Consider the following 24,437-nt stretch of genomic DNA (forward strand, 5'->3'; position numbering starts at 1 on the left):
GTTGACCCTGCAATACTAGAGAATGGGAGTAACTCACCGAAGTGCGTCGTAGTTCGCACGCCGTGACGTTTTGCTAGCTATCGCAGGTCCTTGGAAGGACGATGACGTGTTCAGGGCACACCGAGGGTAGCAGCCTTGAGGACAAAATTTGTTGCTGCGTGATTCAGCGGCGGAAATCCGGCTGAATCAGGCAGGGAGCGATAAGGGGCGGAAGGTAGCGTCCTGAGCAGGTATAAGAGCGGCGCCAACCCACCGACAGCGCACACACCTAAGTTAAGGCCCCGACGTCGCCGCGTCAACATGCTTCCCGCCGTGAAGGTCGTCCTGCTGGTGAGTCTGCTCTACGCGTTGCTCTGCACAGCCCTGCGGGAATCGCATTCTGTGTGTCTGGGGCGCCGGGAGGTAGCACACACAGACAATGTTCTCAATAAGGCGATCTGTATCCAGAAAGCGACTAAAATTCCTTATCTACCAAAATGGTAGGGATATTTCTCTTTAAAAAGACGCATGTATTTTGTGCTGAGCTCACTTACAATATTTTTACTTTATTTTCTAAAAAAAATGGAAGTGGCTTAATGCGAGTAGGACTCTTGTACTGATTTAGCCAAGATGTCTGTAGGTGCAAAAAGTGGCAATTGACCCTGAATAAAGAAAAGTGCGAAGTTATCCACACGAGTACTAGAAGAAATCAGCTAAATTTCGATTACGCGATAAGTCACACAAATCTGAGGGCTGTAAATTCAACTAAATACTTAGGGATTACAATTACAAATAACCGAAACTGGAACGATTACATAGATAATATTGTGGGTAGAGCAAACCAAAGACTGCGATTCATTGGCAGAACACTTGGAAGGTGCAACAGCTCTACCAAAGAGACTGCTTACTCCACGCTTGTCCGCCCTATTCTGGAGTAGTGCTGTGCGGTGCGGGATCCGCATCAGGTGGGAATGACGGATGACATCGAAAAACTACAAAGAAGGGCAACTCGTTTTGTATCATCGCGAAATAGGGGAGATAGTGTCACAGACATGGTACGTGAATTGGAGTGGCAATCATTAAAACAAAGGCGTTTTTCGTTGCGACGGGATCTTCTCATGAAATTTCAATTACCAGTTTTCTCCTCAGATTTCGAATACATTCTGTTGAGACCCACCTACATAGGGAGAAATTATCATCACGATAAACTAAGAGAAATCAGGGCTCGCAAGGAAAAATTTAAGTGCTCGTTTTTCCCGCGCGCCGTTCGAGAGTGGAAGGTAGAGAGACAGCATGAAGGATGTTCATTGAACTCTCTGTCAGGCACTTTACTGTGAATAGCAGAGTAATGACGTAGATGTAGATGTAGAGGGTGTCATACAAACTTACTTGTTTGTACAATAAATAAATGTATATATGTGTGGAGGGGAGGGGGATAGATAGATACTGGTAAGATATTGGCCCCAGGAGTTCCAAAACCGTATCAAAATCTGTACGGCAGTTCATCAGACTAGCGTAGACATACAAAATGAAGCGAGCAGGGGGTTTCAGTGCATATTATATCCAGGGAGGGAAAATTATAAAAAGAATTTTTTTACCTACTAAAACATGACTCTAGATCAACGAGAAGCGCCATGTAGGTATTGATGAGTGTGTTTTCTAGTATCAAAGTATGTGACATAAATGGCCATATCTCTTGACTAAAGTGACTTAGAAGCTTAACATTTTTACATCTCCAAGAGACCACAGTCGTTAATACGTAACATAAATTTAACCTTGATACGTCGACCCCTTCCCGAGATAAAGGGCTCTTAAAAGTCGAACAGACAGACAAAAAGTGATCGTGTAATGCAGGGATGGCCAAGATTTCGGCTCGAGGGTTAAGCCTGGGCCGGCCTGCCAAAGCTGTCAGCTTCGCTTCACATTTCCCCGACCGCCAAGCCATGCTCAGCGAAAGGAGGTGGAAGGGTGGGGGGGTGGGGGGGGGGGTGGGGGAGGGAAACTGCGGAACGGGCCGCATACAAATGGCAGTGCAGTAGCACTGCGTGTTAGTTGGTTTTATGTTTCACTTCGCCCAGCAACAAAGATCACAAACAAGACAACTTATCAGTGTTAAATAATTATTTTTGACACACTGAAGACATAATGTAATTTTTATCCGGTAAAAACTGTCGGCATATGGACAGACGCAAACAATTTCACAGAGTTTCGCACTGACGTTGCCGCGTATTTGTGACTTATTTAGTTTCATAAAAGAAAAAAAAAGGTCTTTTACGCAGATGTATCGATCGAAATAGTGTAGCAGTTTTGCACCCTCACTATGGCGACTTGGAAACTCTACCTGAGGAAAGCAATGTAGACTTCAAAAATGGTTCAAATGGCTCTGAGCACTATGGGACTTAACATCTGTGGACATCAGTCCCCTAGAACTTAGAACTACTTAAACCTAACTAACCTAAGGACATCACACACATCCATGCCCGAGGCAGGATTCGAACCTGCGACCGTAGCAAATGTAGACTTCCCGGACAGTTTTAACGTAAAAAGATTTGTCACTGAAACTGGAATTACCTTGCAGGTCAATCAGCTACGTCTGCACATGCACAGGGCGCTTTCATGTGAAACGGCAAACGGTCTCGAAAACAGCTCCAAAACAGATTTAGGAATGGTAGTGTCCTCAAAACCTTTATGAAACTATCCTTTTAATTCTTGCAAGGTCATAGCGAATTGTACAGACCACGTGCTTTTTTTAACGCCAGTGAGCTTAGGGAACTGGACTGCCTCTGTCAGAACGCGTCCCTTCTACAACGCGATTTTCTTTTTAAACGCATCCTCATTGAATCAGAAAGAAGTTACCTTGCAATGTTTTAGTATGTGTAGCGTGCAGTCAAGTCTGCTTAAAATGTGAAGTCTTCAGTCCATTCCGTATGTTCTAATTTTCATTCCTGTACTCCTTTTCCCTTCATAAATTCAAAAACAGCGACTTTTAAATCGAAAAGTCGTTCCTGGCATACCACTTGTCTTAATCAATGTACTTTGCAATAATACACTACTGGCCATTAAAATTGCTACACCAAGAAGAAATGCAAATGATAAACAGATATTCATTGGACAAATATATTATACTAGAACTGACATTTGATTACATTTTCACGCAATTTGGGAGTATAGATCCTGAGAAATCAGTACCCAGAACAACCAACTTTGGCCGTAATAACGGCCTTCATACGCCTGGGCATTGAGTCAAACAGAGTTTGGATGGCGTGTACATGTACAGCTGCCCATGCATCTTCAACACGATACCACAGTTCATCAAGAGTAGTGACTGGCGTATTGTGACGAGGCAGTTGCTCGGCCACCATTGACCAGACGCATTCAGTTGGTGAGAGATCTGGAGAATGTGCTGGCCAGTGCAGCAGTCGAAGATTTTCTGTATCCAGAAAGGCCCGCACAGGACCTGCAACATGCGGTCGCGCATTAGCCTGCTGAAATGTAGGGTTTCGCAGGGATCGAAGGAAGGGTAGAGCCACGGGTCGTAACACGTCTGAAATGTAACGTCCACGGTTCAAAGTGCCGTCAATGCGAACAAGAGGTGACCGAGACGTGTAACCATCAGCACCCCATACCATCACGCCGGGTGATACGCCAGTACGGCGATGACGAATACACGCTCCCAATGTGCGTTCACCGCGATATCGTCAAACACGGATGCGACCATCATGATGCTGGAAACAGAACCTGGATTCATCCGAAAAAATGACATTTTGCCATTCGTGCACACAGGATCGTCGTTGAGTACACCATCGCAGGCGCTCCTGTCTGTGATCTAGCGTCACGGGTAACCGCAGCCACGATCTCCGAGCTGATAGTCCATGCTGCTGCAAGCATCGTCGAACTGTTCGTGCAGATGGTTGTTGTCTTGCTAACGTCCCCATCTGTTGACTTAGGGATCGAGACGTGGCTGAACGATCCGTTACAGCCAGGCGTATAAGATGCCCGTCATCTCGACTGCTAGTGATACGAGGCCGTTGGGATCCAGCACGGCGTTCCGTATTACCCTCCTGAACCCACCGATTCCATATTCTGCTAACAGTCATTGGATCTCGACCAACGCGAGCAGCAATGTCGCGATACGATAAACCGCAATCGCGATAGACTACAATCCGACCTTTATCAAAGTCGGAAACGTGATAGTACGCATTTCTTCTCCTTACACGAGGCATCACAACAGCGTTTCACCAGGCAACGCCGGTCAACTGCTGTTTGTGTATAAGAAATCGGTTGGAAACTTTCCTCATGTCAGCACGTTGTAGGTATCGCCACCGGTGGCAACCTTGTGTGAATGCTCTGAAAAGCTAATCATTTGCATATCACAGCATCTTCTTCCTGTCGGTTAAATTTCGCGTCTTTAGCACGTCGTCTTCGTGGTGTAGCAGTTTTAAAGGCCAGTAGTGTATCCATACTCTTCGTTCGTGTTCATTGAAAACTGTTGCAACTGACAATGGAGTAATGGTGTGACTTCAGGGATTTTATTATTTGTACCATCAGTTTCTTCAAGTTCCCCATGCCTGCAAATTTTACGCAAAGTACTTCTCGATGTACCTGTCTGTCGTTTATTCTAATTTTTGCTCTTCTCCCTGCATGGTACTGTAATGTCGTTTCACAGCAAGTAAGCAGTACCCGCCGTTTATACAAATTGAGAATCCTCATCCCTGTCTTCTGTCATTCCCATTCATTTTAAAGGATTTTAACGATAGAGCGCTAGATTGCTTCTTGTTATGCAAACAGCTACTGGGTCTGTGAGCGTCCTTCATCCCGAGAACCGATGGGTAAACAGCGCTGACACTACGACTCTGCCGAAGTCAGAGTGTTGTGTCGGCCGAAACATGCCGCACCGCAGTGCAAAATGAAATTTCGCGCTGTTCCGGGTACCTGCGAGAAGGGCCGAGCAAACACAAGTGACAGGCCGGCTCCTGGGACGCCCACGGCCAGCGCATGCCGCCCCCAGCCGTGCTACAAGGGCTCCGTTCTTATAGGGGAGTCTCGTAGGACCGTTGCTATACACAATATACACTCCTGGAAATGGAAAAAAGAACACATTGACACCGGTGTGTCAGACCCACCATACTTGCTCCGGACACTGCGAGAGGGCAGTACAAGCAATGGTCACACGCACGGCACAGCGGACACACCAGGAACCGCGGTGTTGGCCGTCGAATGGCGCTAGCTGCGCAGCATTTGTGCACCGCCGCCGTCAGTGTCAGCCAGTTTGCCGTGGCATACGGAGCTCCATCGCAGTCTTTAACACTGGTAGCATGCCGCGACAGCGTGGACGTGAACCGTATGTGCAGTTGACGGACTTTGAGCGAGGGCGTATAGTGGGCATGCGGGAGGCCGGGTGGACGTACCGCCGAATTGCTCAACACGTGGGGCGTGAGGTCTCCACAGTACATCGATGTTGTCGCCAGTGGTCGGCGGAAGGTGCACGTGCCCGTCGACCTGGGACCGGACCGCAGCGACGCACGGATGCACGCCAAGACCGTAGGATCCTACGCAGTGCCGTAGGGGACCGCACCGCCACTTCCCAGCAAATTAGGGACACTGTTGCTCCTGGGGTATCGGCGAGGACCATTCGCAACCGTCTCCATGAAGCTGGGCTACGGTCCCGCACACCGTTAGGCCGTATTCCGCTCACGCCCCAACATCGTGAAGCCCGCCTCCAGTGGTGTCGCGACAGGCGTGAATGGAGGGACGAATGGAGACGTGTCGTCTTCAGCGATGAGAGTCGCTTCTGCCTTGGTGCCAATGATGGTCGTATGCGTGTTTGGCGCCGTGCAGGTGAGCGCCACAATCAGGACTGCATACGACCGAGGCACACAGGGCCAACACCCGGCATCATGGTGTGGGGAGCGATCTCCTACACTGGCCGTACACCACTCGTGATCGTCGAGGGGACACTGAATAGTGCACGGTACATCCAAACTGTCAGCGAACCCATCGTTCTACCATTCCTAGACTGGCAAGGGAACTTGCTGTTCCAACAGGACAATGCACGTCCGCATGTATCCCATGCCACCCAACGTGCTCTAGAAGGTGTAAGTCAACTACCCTGGCCAGCAAGATCTCCGGATCTGTCCCCCATTGAGCATGTTTGGGACTGGATGAAGCGTCGTCTCACGCGGTCTGCACGTCCAGCACGAACGCTGGTCCAACTGAGGCGCCAGGTGGAAATGGCATGGCAAGCCGTTCCACAGGACTACATCCAGCATCTCTACGATCGTCTCCATGGGAGAATAGCAGCCTGCATTGCTGCGAAAGGTGGATATACACTGTACTAGTGCCGACATTGTGCATGCTCTGTTGCCTGTGTCTATGTGCCTGTGGTTCTGTCAGTGTGATCATGTGATGTATCTGACCCCAGGAATGTGTCAATAAAGTTTCCCCTTCCTGGGACAATGAATTCACGGTGTTCTTATTTCACTTTCCAGGAGTGTACATAAATCACCTTGTGGATGACATCGGAAGTTCACTGAGGCTTTGTGCGGATGATGCTATGGTATATCGAGAGATTGTAACAATGGAAAATTGTACTGAAATGCAGGAGGATCTGCAGCGAATTGACACATGGTGCAGGGAATGGCAATTGAATCTCAATGTAGACAAGTGTAATGTGCTGCGAATACATAGAAAGAAATATCCCTTATCATTTAGCTACAATATAGCAGGTCAGCAACTGGAAGCAGTTAATACCATAAATTATCTGGGAGTACGCATTAGGAGTGATTTAAAATGGAATGATCATATAAAGTTGATTGTCGGTAAAGCAGGTGCCAGACTGAGATTTATTGGAAGAATCCTAAGGAAATGCAATACGAAAACAAAGGAAGAAGGTTACAGAACGCTTGCTCGCCCACTGCTTAAATACTGCTCAGCAATGTGGGATCCGTACCAGATAGGGTTGAGAGAAGATATAGAGAAGATCCAACGGTGAGCAGCGCGCTTCGTTACAGGATCATTTAGTAATCGCGAAAGCGTTGCGGAGATGATAGATAAACTCCAGTGGAAGATTCTGCAGGAGAGACGCTCAGTAGCTCGGTACGGGCTTTTCTTGAAGTTTCGAGAACATACCTTCACCGAGGAGTCAAGCAGTATATTGCTCCCTCCTACGTATATCTCGCGAAGAGACCACGAGGATAAAATCAGAGAGATTAGAGCCCACACAGAGGCATACCGACAATCCTTCTTTCCACGAACAATACGAGACTGGAACAGAAGGGAGAACCGATAGAAGTACTCAAGGTACCCTCCGCCACACACCGTCAGGTGGCTTGCGGAGTATGGATGTAGATGTAGATGTAGATAGACTGAGGCATGGAATCCTAATATGCTGACACAGGCTTATTGTGACAGGTGCTCTGAAAAAAAAAATTCTGTTGCTCAGACTGTTAAGTTATTGCACAGATGATGTACCTGTGGAACAGGCAGTTAAAGTTGGTTAACTTGGTACTACAGGCAATTATTCACATTTCAGAAGTCTCAAACATGGAGGTATAATAAAGGGAGAGGGCGCTGAATTTTATATGAAGACGGAAATGGTGTTCGGTCTGTATCCATTTCCTGAAAATGCTGAGAACATACTTTGCTACAGTTGATCGGTTTCTAGCGTTCCTTTTCACAGGGTTCACCCGGAGAACTTTTAAAGTTGGACTGACAGGAAATCTAAAGTCAAATTACAGAAATAAAAGGGCTGTAGTGAAAGTAAACAGCGCAACCAAAATTCACGTACTTAAAGGAAAAAATCGCTTGAACAAGTCTAGCTATGAATGAAATGTGATCCGTTTACACTGTAGACTACAATCAGTACGATTAGTACACCCGTAAATGAAGCGAGCTGAGATTATAGATCCAAACACTTCTACTAGATGCTAATGTTTGGGGCAACTGATATGAGGACCGTCAGCTTCAGATTTGTGAACACATGGCAACTCCTCTTATTATACCTCCATGGTCTGAAAAATAGCATTGCTTTGTGAATTGTATCGTTAGTTCATTGTAAACATGGCACGATTTTATAAAAGGATTTTTTTGTGATAATGTGGACAATACTACTAGGAGCAATGAGGTTGCGTATGAGGAGAAGTCAACTCCGAAATCCACTGCGACGTCCTCTGCAAAAAAGGTTCATGGATCTACGGACCAGAATTCTGGTCCAAATTACGTTTTCAACGCTCTCGCTCTGATTCTGTGGACTGCCATAATCAATAACTCAGTATCAGATGCTTCAAATGGCTCTGAGCACTATGGGACTGAACATCTAGAACTTAGAACTACTTAAATGTAACTAACCTAAGGACATCACACACATCCATGCCCGAGGCAGGATTCAAACCTGCGACCGTAGCGGTCGCGCGGTTCAAATCAAAGTGGTATAGTGGGAGCCTCAGAACAGTACATCTCTTGTTCTTTAAAACTATAGCTGCTTCAGAAAAGAGCTTTGAATTGTTATAAGACACAACTTGTAAAAACCTATTTCTTCTTAAGCTCAATTTAAAATTAATTTTGTTCTGGACGAAACATCCAGTTACGTCCTTTTTGTGAGTTGCGATTGTGGGGTATTTATTGGTCTGAATAGTACGATACGATGCGTTATCAAGAACAACAATAATATTGGGATTTTAGGAATCAGTTCCTCTTCTAACCATTCGTGATAATTATCCCCATTCATATCATCGTGATAATCTTAGGATTTAGATTTCGAATAACAAATTAAGTCTGTTCCCTCTGTGAAACCCACTACGCCTCCAGCTTGGACAGAGATAGCACTTTGCCTGCACCCGGAACTTTTACGTGCTACCAGTACTTTTTCATGGTACAGTGCATATGCTCTCACGTGTCGTCCATGGGTGCCATTGGTTTATTTGGACCTTTTTGATCGTTTCTGGTTGTCCTCAAATATTCCGCGTGCCTTGTAACAATGTTGGTACATTCTGTTAGTACGGTTCTGTTATTTTTACAGTTTCTGAAACGAAATACCATCTTTTTCAAAATTATCCGAAAACGTTTCCCTTCACCCTTGAAAATTTATCTCAGTTTTCCAAGTACACTACTGTTTGTAAGACGTGAAACACCAGTACCGATAGATGTGGTCACAATGAAATTTACGAGGGCAGTTCAATAAGTAACGCAACACATTTTTTTTCTGAAACAGGGGTTGTTTTATTCAGCATTGAAATACACCAGGCTCTTCCCCAATCTTTTAGCTACACAACACTATTTTTCAACGTAATCTCCATTCAATGCTACGGCCTTACGCCACCTTGAAATGAGGGCCTGTATGCCTGCACGGTACCATTCCACTGGTCGATGTCGGAGCCAACGTCGTACTGCATCAATAACTTCTTCATCATCCGCGTAGTGCCTCCCACGAATTGCGTCCTTCATTGGGCCAAACATATGGAAATCCGACGGTGCGAGATCGGGGCTGTAGGGTGCATGGGGAAGAACAGTCCACTGAAGTTTTGTGAGCTCCTCTCGGGTGCGAAGACTTGTGTGAGGTCTTGCGTTGTCATGAAGAAAGAGAAGTTCGTTCAGATTTTTGTGCCTACGAACACGCTGAAGTCGTTTCTTCAATTTCTGAAGAGTAGCACAATACACTTCAGAGTTGATCGTTTGACCATGGGGAAGGACATCGAACAGAATAACCCCTTCAGCGTCCCAGAAGACTGTAACCATGACTTTACCGGCTGAGGGTATGGCTTTAAACTTTTTCTTGGTAGGGGAGTGGGTGTGGCGCCACTCCATTGATTGCCGTTTTGTTTCAGGTTCGAAGTGATGAACCCATGTTTCATCGCCTGTAACAATCTTTGACAAGAAATTGTCACCCTCAGCCACATGATGAGCAAGCAATTCCGCACAGATGGTTCTCCTTTGCTCTTTATGGTGTTCGGTTAGACAACGGGGGACCCAGCGGGAACAAACCTTTGAATATCCCAACTGGTGAACAATTGTGACAGCACTACGAACAGAGATGTCAAGTTGAGCACTGAGTTGTTTGATGGTGATCCGTCGATCATTTCGATCGAGTGTGTTCGCACGCTCCGCCATTGCAGGAGTCACGGCTGTGCACGGCCGGCCCGCACGCGGGAGATCAGACAGTCTTGCTTGACCTTGCGGCGATGATGACACACGCTTTGCCCAACGACTCACCGTGCTTTTGTCCACTGCCAGATCACCGTAGACATTCTGCAAGCGCCTATGAATATGTGAGATGCCCTGGTTTTCCGCCAAAAGAAACTCGATCACTGCTCGTTGTTTGCAACGCACATCCGTTACAGACGCCATTTTAACAGCTCCGTACAGCGCTGCCACCTGTCGGAAGTCAATGAAACTATACGAGACGAAGCGGGAATGTTTGAAAATATTCCACAAGAAATTTCCGGTTTTTTCAACCAAAATTGGCCGAGAAAAAAAATGTGTTGCATTACTTATTGAACTGCCCTCGTATTCCACCGATTAGCGTCATGACGTTACGCATTACAGACCTGCGCGTCCACTGTAGTGCGACTGTGTGGCGCAATCACAGCCCAATGGTGCCTCAAACCATCATACTTGGCGTTTGTCCTCTATGCCGCTCAACAATATTGTCTGCCCGATTGCGTTCACCACGGCGACATCGAACGCCTGTAGGGCAGCTTGAGGCAGGACTCATCCGCGAGCACTTCATTTTGCCACCCCAGTGTCTGCGTTCACGTGCCCATCGCTGTCTGCGGAAGCTGCTGAGGAAGAAGAGGCTGTTTCACTCTAGGTTCGACAGAGAGCGCACAAATGACGACAAACAAATGTTAGTAGAGATGCGTGCGTCTGTGAGAAGATCCACGCGAGAAGCATACAACAAGTACCACCGTCACTCCTTAGCAAAACATCTGCCAGAGAACTGGGGGGAATTCTGGTATTCTGTAAAATCGCTAAGCAGGTCTATGGGTTCCATTCGGCCCGTTGTTGACCAGTCTTGTGCGGCAGTTCAAGATAGCAAAACGAAAGCCGAACTTTTAAATTTCACATTCAACAAATTGGTCATACAGGAGACTCGTACAACCATACCATCATTTGACCATAGGGCAGACTCCTGTATGGACGACATAGGAATAAGCATACCTGGCATCGCGAAACAACTGAACGACTTGAAAACAAATTAATCAGCAGGTCCGGATGGAATCCAACTTCGATTTTACAAAGAGTACTCTACAGCCTTGGTCCCTTACCTAGTTTGCATTTCTCGTGAATCTCTCGCCAAAAACAAAGTCCCAAGCGACTGGAAAAGAGCGCAGGTGACTCCAGTAAATAAGAAAGGCAAAATAACGGACCCGAAAAATTACAGACCAAAATCCCTAATTTCTGTTTGCTGCAGAATCCTTGAACACATTCTCAGTTCGAATACAATAAACTTTCTTGAGACTGAGAAACTTATGTCCAAGAATCAGCATGGTTTAAAAAAGCATCGCTCGTGCTAAACTCAGCTTGCCCTCTCCTCACATGATATACTGAGAACTATGGATGAAGGGCAATAAGCACATTCCATATTTATATATTTCCGGAAAGCATTTGACACGGTGGCCAATTGCAAGGGATTAACGAAGGTACGAGCACGTGTAATAAGTTCACAAATATGTGAGTGACTCGAAGACTTCTTAAGTAATACAATTCTAAGGAAGTGTGATAGGACCGATGTTTTTCTCTATATACATAAATGATTTGGCGGACGCGCTGGGCAGCAATCTGCGGTTGTTGGCTGATGGTGTACGGTAGATGTAGAAGTTGAGTGACTGTAAGAAAATACAAGACGACTTAGAAAATAATTTCCAGTTCGTGTGATGGCTAGCACCTAGTCCTAAATGTGGAAAAATGTAAGTTAATGTGGATGAGTAGGTAGAACAAATCTGTAATGTTCGGATACAGTATTACTATTGTCCTGTTTGACATAGTCAGGTCGTTTAAATATCTAGGGTTAACGTTGCGAGGCGATGTGACATGGACCGAGCGTGTGAGATCTGTGGTTGAGAAGCCGGATGGTCGACTACGGTTTGTTAGGAGAATTTTAGGAATGAGTGGTTCACCTGTAAAGGAGACCGCATGTACAATTCTGGTGCGACCTATTCTTGAGTACTGCTAGAGTGTTTGGGATCCGTACCAGACCTGGTAGAAGGAACACGTCGAAGCAATTCAGAGGCGGGCTGCTAGATTTGTTACCGGTTGGTTCGAACAACACTTTGTAAGTAGGCTGTTTAGGTTTTTTTATTGGTAACGCCACGTAGCGCTCTGTATGAAAATCACTGGCTGTGCTGTGTGCAGTCTGTGGCTGGTTTGCATTGTTGTTGGCTATTGTAGTGTTGGGCAGCTGGATGTTAACAGCGCATAGTGTTGCGCAGTTGGAGGTGAGCCGCTAGCAGTGGTGGATGTGGGGAGAGAGATGGCGGAATTTTGAGAGCGGACGATCTGGACGTGTGTCATTAAGAAAGAGTAAATTTGTAATACTGGATATCATGGACTGATATATATATTATGACTTTTGAACACTATTAAGGTAAATACATTGTTTGTTCTCTATTAATATCTTTCATTTGGTAAATATGCCAATCAGTAGTTAGTGCCTTCCGTAGTTTGAATCTTTTATTTAGCTGGCAGTAGTGGCGCTCGCTGTATTGCAGTAGTTCGAGTAACCAAGATTTTTGTGAGGTAAGTGATTTGTGAAACGTATAGGTTAATTTCGTCAGGGCCATTCTCTTGTAGGGATTATAGAAAGTCAGATTGCGTTGCGCTAAAAAATATTGTGTGTCAATTTAAGCACAGTCATGTATAAATTTTCGAAGGGGACGTTTCAACTTGAGTATTTCGGAGTTGCACAACGAATTTTTTTGGGGTAGGGGATGCATTGTTGTGACTGTTATTTTGTCTCAGGATCAAGGTGATGAAACCCTGTTTCGTCCATTGCCACACACCTTGCAAGAAAGCCGTCTTCATCCGCTTCAAATTGGCGGAAGATTTCTTCACAACACTGCACACGCTCCCATCTCTGATCTGCATTGAAGTCTTTCGGGACCCACCGAGATGAAACTTCAGCATTCCCAAAATATCCACAACAATGCCATGACGACGCCCATGGGAGATTCCAAACGTGGTTTCAATGTGCTGCAACGTTTTTCGACGATCCTGCATTTCATCAGTGGCAACGGTGACAGGCCTTCCGCTCCTTGGCGCATCTTCTACACTCGTTCTTTCATGTTTGAAGTAGGACCCCCCAGTGCACTGTTGCATAAGACGGAGCACTGTCCTTAAGTGTATTCCGTATTTTCTCCGCAATTTCTTTGGGCGTCATTCCCTTCAATCAAGATATTCAATCACAGCACGGTTCTTGATTCTCTCGATATTCGCCATTTTGCTTACACTGCGCTGTACAAAGCATCCTAGCGGCAAAATTAACGAAGTTGGTGCCGCGAAATATGACTTGCATACCCACAAAGGGTCACCATAAAAGTGGGTGGTGTTGTTTGTGCGAAACATCACGGTAACTATCTCGGGCTAGAAACTTTTCGACCGCCTCTCGTGTAACCATCATTCTCAGTGTGGTGTTTTCTTTCTTCTGCTCGTAATAGTCAGAAAATTTTCTAAAAATAATTGGTGTATCGAAATCTTCTAGAGAAATTACTTTTGTAGAACGACTTTGTTTTCTAGAAGTTTTAACTTTTTTCTCCGCTTTCTTCCGCTTCCTTAAAGTCTTTCAAAATAAATTTTACTGTTTTTTTTTTAACTTCCCTACCATTTTTGCAGTCCGAAAGACTGTTTTCCGTAGAGTTATCATTACCTGATTATGCCTTTTTTCTTCCTGGAAACATTTTACAACCTTGAATATAATCGCTTTTTCAAATGAATGTGTCGGCTTTCGCCAAGGACCTTCACGATTATGGATAATACTGCGCTGCAGTACTGACGACTTCTCACGAGGACACAGCGAACCGCTTGATAGTGTATGCGTAACCGAGGACTTGAAAATATTCTCATTGCCATGGGTTTTCCCCAGTCACCGCTGCACTTGTTTCCGGTAACGTCGCCGCGTGTTTGCGATAACGGTCACGAGAGAGATAACGGTCACGAGTGACCAAGACCAGCATTACCGTGGCTGCGTAGTACTATAATTATAAGTGGCTCCAGTAAACTTATATGAAGACTCCAATTATTAATAAACGTAAACGTGATCCGTAGTAGCCTTTAACGTGGTGTTTATTTAATCGTGCGATTATCTAACGTCGACTAAGCGTCATTGTCAAGCACGTCTGTAACATCTGTATTTCATTTTCAAATCACTCTTAATTACACGGTTCTAGGCGCGCAGTCCGGAACCGCGCGACTGCTACGGTCGCAGGTTCGAATCCTGCCTCGGGCATGGATGTGTGTGATGTCATTAGGTTAGTTAGGTTTAAGTAGTTCTAAGTTCTCGGGGACTGATGACCATAGATGTTAAGTCCCATAGTGCTCAGAGCCATTTTTTTGAACTCTTAATTACAAGTAAAAAGTAGCCACATTTCGTCATTCACGTAAGGATCCACACTACAATGACAACTTTTAAGATCGTATTCTGAACTTTGCTCTATGTACAGCAACTTTAACCGTATACATTCGTTCAGCATCTTTCTCCAAATATGTTGAGATTTAATTACATTATCCCATACCGTACTGGACAAAATCCGTAAAATTTTGTTCTTGGGGGGATCCACTACCTGCAGATTCTTAATAAACTTATAGTCCGTAGTAGAGTGTAATGCGACGTCTGTTTAATCATGCGATTAGCTAATTTCGACTAAGCGTCATTGTCCAGCACATTTGTAACATCTGTATTTCACGTCATTTTCAAATCACTCTTAATTACAAGTAAAAAGTAGCCTTTTACTGTTACCAGGTTGCTGTACATAGAACAAAGTTCAGAATAGGATCTTAAAAAGTGTCGCTGTAATGTGGATTCTTTCGTAAAATGACGGAATATGGCTACTTTTTATTTGTAATTAAGAGTGATTCGAAAATGGCATGAAGTACAGATGTTACAGATGTGCTTGACGATGACGCTAATCGCACGATTAAATAAACATTGCATTACGGTCTACTACGGACCATGTTACATTTATTAAACACCTGGAGCCAGTGGGTCCCCACAAATACAAAATTTCAACTTCAATTATTATTCATTTGTGGAGTTCTTAAATTACGAACTGGTATGTGTATATGTACTCAAACTACATTGAACAAAAAACCCTTCAATAAAACAATGTATAACAGACTCGAGCATAATGTAATCTCCTCAGTATATTGGTGACACCAAAGCTCAGCTTATTCTGTCATACCAGTATTACTGTAACTCAAAGTTTTGTGACGTACATATGCAGACAGAAAGCGACGAATGAAAATTTGTATCAAGGTCGGAATTCGAACCTGAATCTACTGCTCACTGGGCAGATGTGCTAACAATGCATGATCCATATAGTTTCATTTGATCAAAGTTTTGTATTAACTCTGTACTGTTTATTACTATTGCTGACTGTATGGTCAATGTCGCCTAAAGCCAAAACACCTAACTGGATTTTTTCATTTTGAGAAGAGAGAAGCAGCGATCTGTTTAACTTGCTAAAAACATTCTAAAGCCAAGAACGCATAACTATTTCTTTATTTAAAACAACCGGTTTCGGCAGTCTTTGCTGTCATCTTTAGCTCTTAAAAGATCTTTTTGTTACGAAACGCGTTCATTTTAAGTTGGACATTGCGACAAATTGCCGTGTGGATAAAAAACAGTACATTATAAAAGGTTTGTCATAACTAATGGTTTATATTTTTAAATATTTTAGTTGTGACAAGCATTTTATAATTTGCTGTTCTTTATCCACATGACAACTTGGCGTGAGTTCCAACTTAAAATGAACATGTTTTATAACAAAAAGATCTTTTAAGAACTGAAGATGACAACAAATTCTGTCGAAAATGGTTGATTTAAATACAAAAATATTACACGATATTGGCTTTAGAACGTTCTTAGCAAAATACCTAAATAACTAAATAAAAACAAAGGAAGTAGGGTGTGCCTCGATTAATTTTGTTGCCTCAGTGGTGTACCTACACTCGAAAAAAGGAAATTGCCGTAGTGAGGAAGCTGCGCTAACGTCTCCCACCGCTTATCATTATGCGGCGGGGCGGGGGCGATTTTCGGGCTCTTAGGTTGGCCATTCTAAGGTGTCGCCACTCGAGAACACGAAGAAGAAAGGTCTTCGTATGCGCCAGCGTGGACTCGAAGACAAATTAAACTAAACGGCTCTTCTCCTTCAACGATCTACGCCATCTTCGGGCTTTTTTTTTTTTTAAACAATTAGCTTGGCAGGTATTGAAGGCATGTTGACCGTACCATCCGATGATCGATGGTACAGTACTTCAGCAACACATAGGCGGCTCCAGAATGCCAAGCAAATTTGCATATTAAGTTTACCAACTAATTGAATATGCACGCAGTCGACCAGTGATTGCAGTCATTGGATTCGATCATTTCCCCTCCTGCGTGAACCTTTGACTGGATTTCACGTTGTTGCTGTTGTGGTTTCATGCAGCTCTCCATGCTACTCTATCCTGTGTGAGTCTCTTCATCTCCGAATAATTAATGAGAACTACCGGCTCGATCTTTGCAATCACCGATATCACCCATATTATCAACATCAGATATTCATTAATCGCCGGAAACATGATATGGCTAACAATTGATTGAATTAAGCCTTCTGCTCTCGTCTCTTGGCCTCCATCCCCAATTTTGACCACACACACTTCCCTCCAATATTAAACTGGTGATCCCTTGATGTCGAAGGATGTGTCCTATCAAAAGATCACTCCTTTTAGTCAACTTAAGCCAAAAATTTCTATTTTCCCAATTCCATTCAGTACTTACCCATCAATTACGTGGTCTACCAATCTAATATTCAGAAGTCTTCTACAGCAGCACATTTCAATAGCTTCTAGTCCCTCCTTGTCTAAACTACTTATTGTCCACTTTTCACTTGCGAACAAACCTACACTCCAGACAAAAATGCCTTCAGAAAATGCTTCCTGACTCTTAAGTCTATATTTGATGTTATCAAATTTCTTTTCTTCAGAAATGCTTTGCCAGTCTACATCTTGAATCCTCTCTACTTCGCCATTATCACTTATTTTATTGCCCAAATAGTAAAACTTAGCTACTACTTTTCATATCTCATTTCGTAATCTTATTCCCTCAGCATCGATTGATTTAAATTGCCTGCACTTAGGACAAAAAAAGTACCGCAAAGGAATTATCCGAATGCTACGGAAACGGGTAATGTGATGTACATGTACAGACTAACAAATGATTACAGTATCAGAAAATTTGGGTGATTTATTCAAGAGACAGACCATGACAAATTGGGCAAGCCAATAACGCGTTGGTGCACATCTGGCCCTTATGCAAGCATTTATTCGGCTTGTTATTCATTGACAGTGACAGCGACGAATGAAAATTTGTATCAAGGTCGGAATTCGAACCTGAATCTACTGCTCACTGGGCAGATGTGCTAACAATGCATGATCCATATAGTTTCATTTGATCAAAGTTTTGTATTAACTCTGTACTGTTTATTACTATTGCTGACTGTATGGTCAATGTCGCCTAAAGCCAAAACACCTAACTGGATTTTTTCATTTTGAGAAGAGAGAAGCAGCGATCTGTTTAACTTGCTAAAAACATTCTAAAGCCAAGAACGCATAACTATTTCTTTATTTAAAACAACCGGTTTCGGCAGTCTTTGCTGTCATCTTTAGCTCTTAAAAGATCTTTTTGTTACGAAACGCGTTCATTTTAAGTTGGACATTGCGACAAATTGCCGTGTGGATAAAAAACAGTACATTATAAAAGGTTTGTCATAACTAATGGTTTATATTTTTAAATATTTTAGTTGTGACAAGCATTTTATAATTTGCTGTTCTTTATCCACATGACAACTTGGCGTGAGTTCCAACTTAAAATGAACATGTTTTATAACAAAAAGATCTTTTAAGAACTGAAGATGACAACAAATTCTGTCGAAAATGGTTGATTTAAATACAAAAATATTACACGATATTGGCTTTAGAACGTTCTTAGCAAAATACCTAAATAACTAAATAAAAACAAAGGAAGTAGGGTGTGCCTCGATTAATTTTGTTGCCTCAGTGGTGTACCTACACTCGAAAAAAGGAAATTGCCGTAGTGAGGAAGCTGCGCTAACGTCTCCCACCGCTTATCATTATGCGGCGGGGCGGGGGCGATTTTCGGGCTCTTAGGTTGGCCATTCTAAGGTGTCGCCACTCGAGAACACGAAGAAGAAAGGTCTTCGTATGCGCCAGCGTGGACTCGAAGACAAATTAAACTAAACGGCTCTTCTCCTTCAACGATCTACGCCATCTTCGGGCTTTTTTTTTTTTTAAACAATTAGCTTGGCAGGTATTGAAGGCATGTTGACCGTACCATCCGATGATCGATGGTACAGTACTTCAGCAACACATAGGCGGCTCCAGAATGCCAAGCAAATTTGCATATTAAGTTTACCAACTAATTGAATATGCACGCAGTCGACCAGTGATTGCAGTCATTGGATTCGATCATTTCCCCTCCTGCGTGAACCTTTGACTGGATTTCACGTTGTTGCTGTTGTGGTTTCATGCAGCTCTCCATGCTACTCTATCCTGTGTGAGTCTCTTCATCTCCGAATAATTAATGAGAACTACCGGCTCGATCTTTGCAATCACCGATATCACCCATATTATCAACATCAGATATTCATTAATCGCCGGAAACATGATATGGCTAACAATTGATTGAATTAAGCCTTCTGCTCTCGTCTCTTGGCCTCCATCCCCAATTTTGACCACACACACTTCCCTCCAATATTAAACTGGTGATCCCTTGATGTCGAAGGATGTGTCCTATCAAAAGATCACTCCTTTTAGTCAACTTAAGCCAAAAATTTCTATTTTCCCAATTCCATTCAGTACTTACCCATCAATTACGTGGTCTACCAATCTAATATTCAGAAGTCTTCTACAGCAGCACATTTCAATAGCTTCTAGTCCCTCCTTGTCTAAACTACTTATTGTCCACTTTTCACTTGCGAACAAACCTACACTCCAGACAAAAATGCCTTCAGAAAATGCTTCCTGACTCTTAAGTCTATATTTGATGTTATCAAATTTCTTTTCTTCAGAAATGCTTTGCCAGTCTACATCTTGAATCCTCTCTACTTCGCCATTATCACTTATTTTATTGCCCAAATAGTAAAACTTAGCTACTACTTTTCATATCTCATTTCGTAATCTTATTCCCTCAGCATCGATTGATTTAAATTGCCTGCACTTAGGACAAAAAAAGTACCGCAAAGGAATTATCCGAATGCTACGGAAACGGGTAATGTGATGTACATGTACAGACTAACAAATGATTACAGTATCAGAAAATTTGGGTGATTTATTCAAGAGACAGACCATGACAAATTGGGCAAGCCAATAACGCGTTGGTGCACATCTGGCCCTTATGCAAGCATTTATTCGGCTTGTTATTCATTGACAGTGTTATTGGATGTCCTCCTGAGGGGTATCGTGCCAAATTCTCTCCAATTGGCGCGTTAGATCGTCAAAATCTCGGACTGGTTGGATGGCACTGCCCGTAATGCTCAGTCGCCGGATCTCTCCCCAACTGAAAACGTACTGACCGTCACGGGCAGCGCCCTCCAACCAGTTCGAGATTTTGACGATCTAACGCGCCAAATTGGAGAGAATTTGGCACGATACCCCTCAGGAGGACATCCAATAACTCTGTCAATGAATAACAAGCCGAAGCCGGCCGGTGTGCCCGTGCGGTTCTAGGCGCTTCAGTCTGGAACCGCGTGATCGCTACGGTCGCAGGTTCGAATCCTGCCTCTGGCATGGATGTGTGTGATGTCCTTGGGTTGGTTAGGTTTAAGTAGTTCTAAGTTCTAGGGGACTGATGACCACAGATGTTAAGTCCCATAGTGTGTAGGGAAGCAGCCTACTCACGCCATAGTAAATTCACATCAGTCTTTCCATTGTGTGCCAGCCAGTCCGCTGTAACTAGCTCTGACGTCATAAAGGTTGCGCAATACTTTAAAAATCAAAATACATTTGTTAGTCTGTACATGTACATCATATCTACCAATTTCGGTCCCATTCGAATAATTCCTTCGTGGTGCGCCGTTTCTTTTTTTTTTGTCTTAGGGTGTAGTTTCCATTAATCTTATTTTACTTTTACTTAGTTTTAACTTATATCTTCCTTTCAAGACACTGTCAATTCCGTTGAACGGCTCTTACAGTCCTTTTCTGTTTGTGACGGAATTACAAAGTCATCAACAAACCTGTTTCTATTTCTTCTCCCTGACTTTTAATACATTTTGTAAATTTTTCTTTAGGTTTATTTACTGATTACACATTGTATAGATTGGACAACATCGCGTTTAGGCTGCGCCACTGTCTCACTCCCTTCTCGACAAATGCTGCTCTTTCACTCCTATAACTGCCGTTTGATTTGTTTAGAGTTGTACATCAACTTTCACTCCCTGTGTTTTATCCCACTGCTTTTATAATTGCAAAGAGTTTATTCCAATTAGCTTTGTCAAAAGGTTTCTCTGATTTGATATCAGTTGAGTAATTCAGTCATGTTCCTTTGTAAGGTGTGAATGAAGCGGTCCCTAAGGACTCTACGCATGTGTGGGGCACATTTAGGAAAAGCCATAGGTTTCCATCTTAAAAGTTATTCGACTTGAGTAGCTGAGCGCTATCTGCTGCACAAGCACCGTGTTTAGCATTACCTGCTCAAGTGCCAAATCGTCTGAAGTACCACGAATATTAAATGATTACTAGCCCTGGAGAGAAACCTGTGCAACAGGATTTTAATTAGTGAACTTCAGAAGGACCAGTCAGGGTTTGGTCTTCATTAAACATATCAAGTAATTTTCTATCACAGGGTACTTTCGATTACAGATTAGAGGCAGAAGGAAAACGTGGAAGTATGCACATTCTAGTGAAGTGTAGTGAACTAAGGGTCTGAATTATATATTTATTTAACAGATGGAGCTTGCTCCTGAAACTGCATTTAGCTACACGAAAATCACATGAAAAAAAAAACAATCCTATAGTCCCATACGAGCGAACAACACTTACGATCATTATTAGTCAGCAAGGATTTGTGGACTGAAGAAGTACGACTTGGACGTGCAGGTTACTCACTACACGAAAGATTTGAAAGCAAAACTCACCACTTTCCACTAGTAAATAAATCATCAAAGCCAGCCAGTGACTCACAGTGAAGTGGGCAGACTACACGCAGCGTGCATCGTAACCGATCAAACACCGAATTCGATTCCATCTGACTTTATGTAAAATGATACTGAAATCATAAGTCACGAGAATTTCACACTGCTTCTAACGATGGAGTTTATCGTTATAGTGAGAACTAACTCGAAACTGGACTAACTCACATCGAAAAGTCACTAGTTACTTGACCACGCAGCGGCGACTGCTTACTGCGACAGGTGTTATCCTCGCCTCGGTAAGTTCTCTCCAAAGCCTCCACACACAGAGAGCGACCAAAGTTGGTGGGGGCATACTGACCAATCAACAAGCTCCTTTTCTGAGAAACAGCAGGCGTTTCCCCAGTTTTCCGAGCCGGTGAAAGGCTGGAACTTTGAAGACGACGTCACAACGCTCGGACTCGAAATGGCCGACCGTGCGGCCACACCGCTAGAGGTGGGTCTCCACATATGGCGACAGAGCTCTGTCCGGTGCGACGCGTCGCCACCGGAGCTGGATTCGAAAATAGCATTCGGCTGCCTTCCCAGACTATTACTGCGTAGATACACCAAGAGTTTCCATCTGAATCTCAATAGTTGCTTGATTTTGTTATAAGACTCATTTAAAATGTGTGTGGATAAATATCTTACGTCAGGATCGGAAAATTACTTCACTAATTACCTGTTTCAGCTCATTACCGAACCGTCTTCAGATCACTCTAAAATGTTTTTCTGTGTGTGACACTCATTATATATCTTCGGTTTTTTTAAAAATTATTGATCAAATTGCTGATTACCTTCGTCAGTTTACATAACCAACTACGATATTTTATTTAACTAGGGCCACTAAGCTAAATAAAAAAAAACGAAGATTCGTAATGAGTGTCACACACTGAACAACATTTCAGATTGCTCGAACAGTCCACGGGTATACTGCCGGTTCATAGTGTCCAACGGGCACAATATTTCGGAGATCAGACATGTCGCCATCGTCAGGTGCGCTGACGAACTGAGCTCGTAAGGGCGGGCGACCGCCCGAAATCCCCTTCGCCCGCGAGGCGTTCTCTCCGCGGTCCGCGCCCGCGGCCGCCCGTCGGCGGTCGCTGAGAGGCTGGCGTCGGCGTCTGTGGCGGCGTCGGTGTAATTGCCTCGTCCGCCCTGGTCGCTCGTTCGTTTTCTTTCCTGAGCGTCTTTTTAATTAGACTCAGTGCTCGTTTCCATGCCTTGCTGAGGTTATAGCCGCCCTGGTACGAATTTCGACAGCCTCTCTGACGACGCTGTCCCAGTATTTAGATGTCTGTGCCAAGACCCTGGTATGTTGGTAGTCCATTTCGTGATTTTCGGACAAACAGTGCTCTGCGACTGCCGACTTGTTGGGGTACATAAGTCGAGTGTGCCTCTGATGTTCTCGGCAACGATCTTCGATGGTGCGCACTGTCTGTCCAATGTAAGTCTTCCCACACTCACAGGGAATCTGGTATATGCCGGCCTTCCGCAAACCGAGATCGTCTTTGACACTTCCCAATAATGCTAGTGTTTTATTGGGCGGGCAGAAGCCATTTCCTACTCGGTGTTTCCTAAATATTCGTCCTATTTACCCCGATAGTGCGCAAGTATATGGTATATAGGCGATGGCTCTCTCTTCCTCCGTGACTTCGTCCATCTCCACACGCTGTACTGTAGAGGTGGGGCAGAGAGCGCGTCTGATCTGCCATTCCGAGTACCCGTTTTTCCGAAATACAGTTTTGAGATGTTCCAGCTCATGGGACAAACTCTCTGCGTCCGAGATGGTGCGCGCCCTGTGCACCAGTGTTTTTAGCACCCCATTCTTCTGCGAAGGGTGGTGGCAGCTATTTGCATGCAAATACACGTCGGAGTGCGTTTTCTTCCTGTATACCCGTGGCCCAGGGTCCCGCGGACCGCGGAGAGAACGCCTCGCGGGGGATGGGGACTTAGGACGGCCGCCCGCCCTCAGGAGCTCAGTTCGTCAGCGCACCTGACGATGGCGACATATCTGATCGCCGAAATATTGTGCCCGTTGGACACTATGGACCGGTAGTACACCCGTGGACTGTTCGAGCAAGAAATACGCCGGGAGAAGTTGAACAATCACAACATTTCAGATTGATCTGAAGATGGCTCGGTAATGAGCCGAAACTGGTAATCAGTAAAGAAAATTTGTGATCTTGACGTAGGATTTTTATCCACACATGTTTTTTTAAATAGACAGGTCGCATAACTCCCCACATTGACAATACCAAAGAATATAATTCAAAATTAATGGTCATACATGGTTGGGACCGATAGTTATACGTACAAGTTGTGATGACTATTAGCTGTAACTGAGTTGAGAATGAAGACTCGCAAATTCAGGTTGAGCGTGATCTTCCTCCGTAGCATGGAGGATATGAGCACGGAGAATATCAGCAAATGACGGCAGAGAAAAGATACTGTGCCGAACTTGATAAAGCAAAACCTCCAAAATTATACGGGAGGTGGACTGATTGACGTCTTTCAATCTCCTCCCTTTGAATTTCAGCCCACATGAGTTCGCTGACATGGAGGGGGAGCCAGCTATTTTACGCAGTCTATGCTAACTTTCAACGTCGTGGTTCCATAGGGTGACGGCTTGCTCTGGTTGCAGGTGGTGGCGCTGGTGCTGTGGGCGGCAGCAGCGTCGCAGGCTGCGTCCGCCTCCGCCTCCGCCCCCGCCGCCCCCCGCGGCCGCTTCCCTGGCGGCGGCAGCTACGGCCCCAGCGCCTGCCCCGCCTGGTGCTACGACGGCTACTCGCAGGCCCCCGGGTACTACCCGCCCCCGTCTCCCGGGTACCACCCACCCTACCCTGGAGCTCCCTACCCACAGTGGGGCTACAACCCGTTCTCCGCCAAGAAGAAGGACAGCACCGGCTGAGGAGCCCGGAACACAGCGACGCCAACCTTCGCTGCTGCTTCGACATTGCAAGACTGCTATTATCACGAGCTCTCTATTTTTTATTGTTTTCTTCGCTTTCGAGCGACATTATTCACCAAATGTAATTACAGTCACATTACAACATTAAAATCATTGCCTTATTTGAAACTGTG

At 44.4% G+C, this 24,437-nt stretch overlaps 1 protein-coding gene across 1 annotated transcript; it reads left to right on the forward strand.

Annotated features, from left to right (window-relative positions):
• The first annotated feature begins 251 nt into the window (after positions 1 to 251).
• On the forward strand, positions 252 to 24,432 carry LOC124622467 (translation initiation factor IF-2-like). Its single transcript, XM_047148171.1, has 2 exons — positions 252 to 330; positions 23,998 to 24,432. Exons 1-2 carry the CDS (start codon positions 301 to 303, stop codon positions 24,262 to 24,264), a joined length of 297 nt encoding a protein of 98 aa, XP_047004127.1. The 5' UTR covers positions 252 to 300; the 3' UTR covers positions 24,265 to 24,432.
• Positions 24,433 to 24,437: the final 5 nt, after the last annotated feature.

The sequence above is a fragment of the Schistocerca americana genome, chromosome 7 (assembly GCF_021461395.2).
Source record: "Schistocerca americana isolate TAMUIC-IGC-003095 chromosome 7, iqSchAmer2.1, whole genome shotgun sequence".
Lineage (NCBI taxonomy): Eukaryota > Metazoa > Arthropoda > Insecta > Orthoptera > Acrididae > Schistocerca > Schistocerca americana.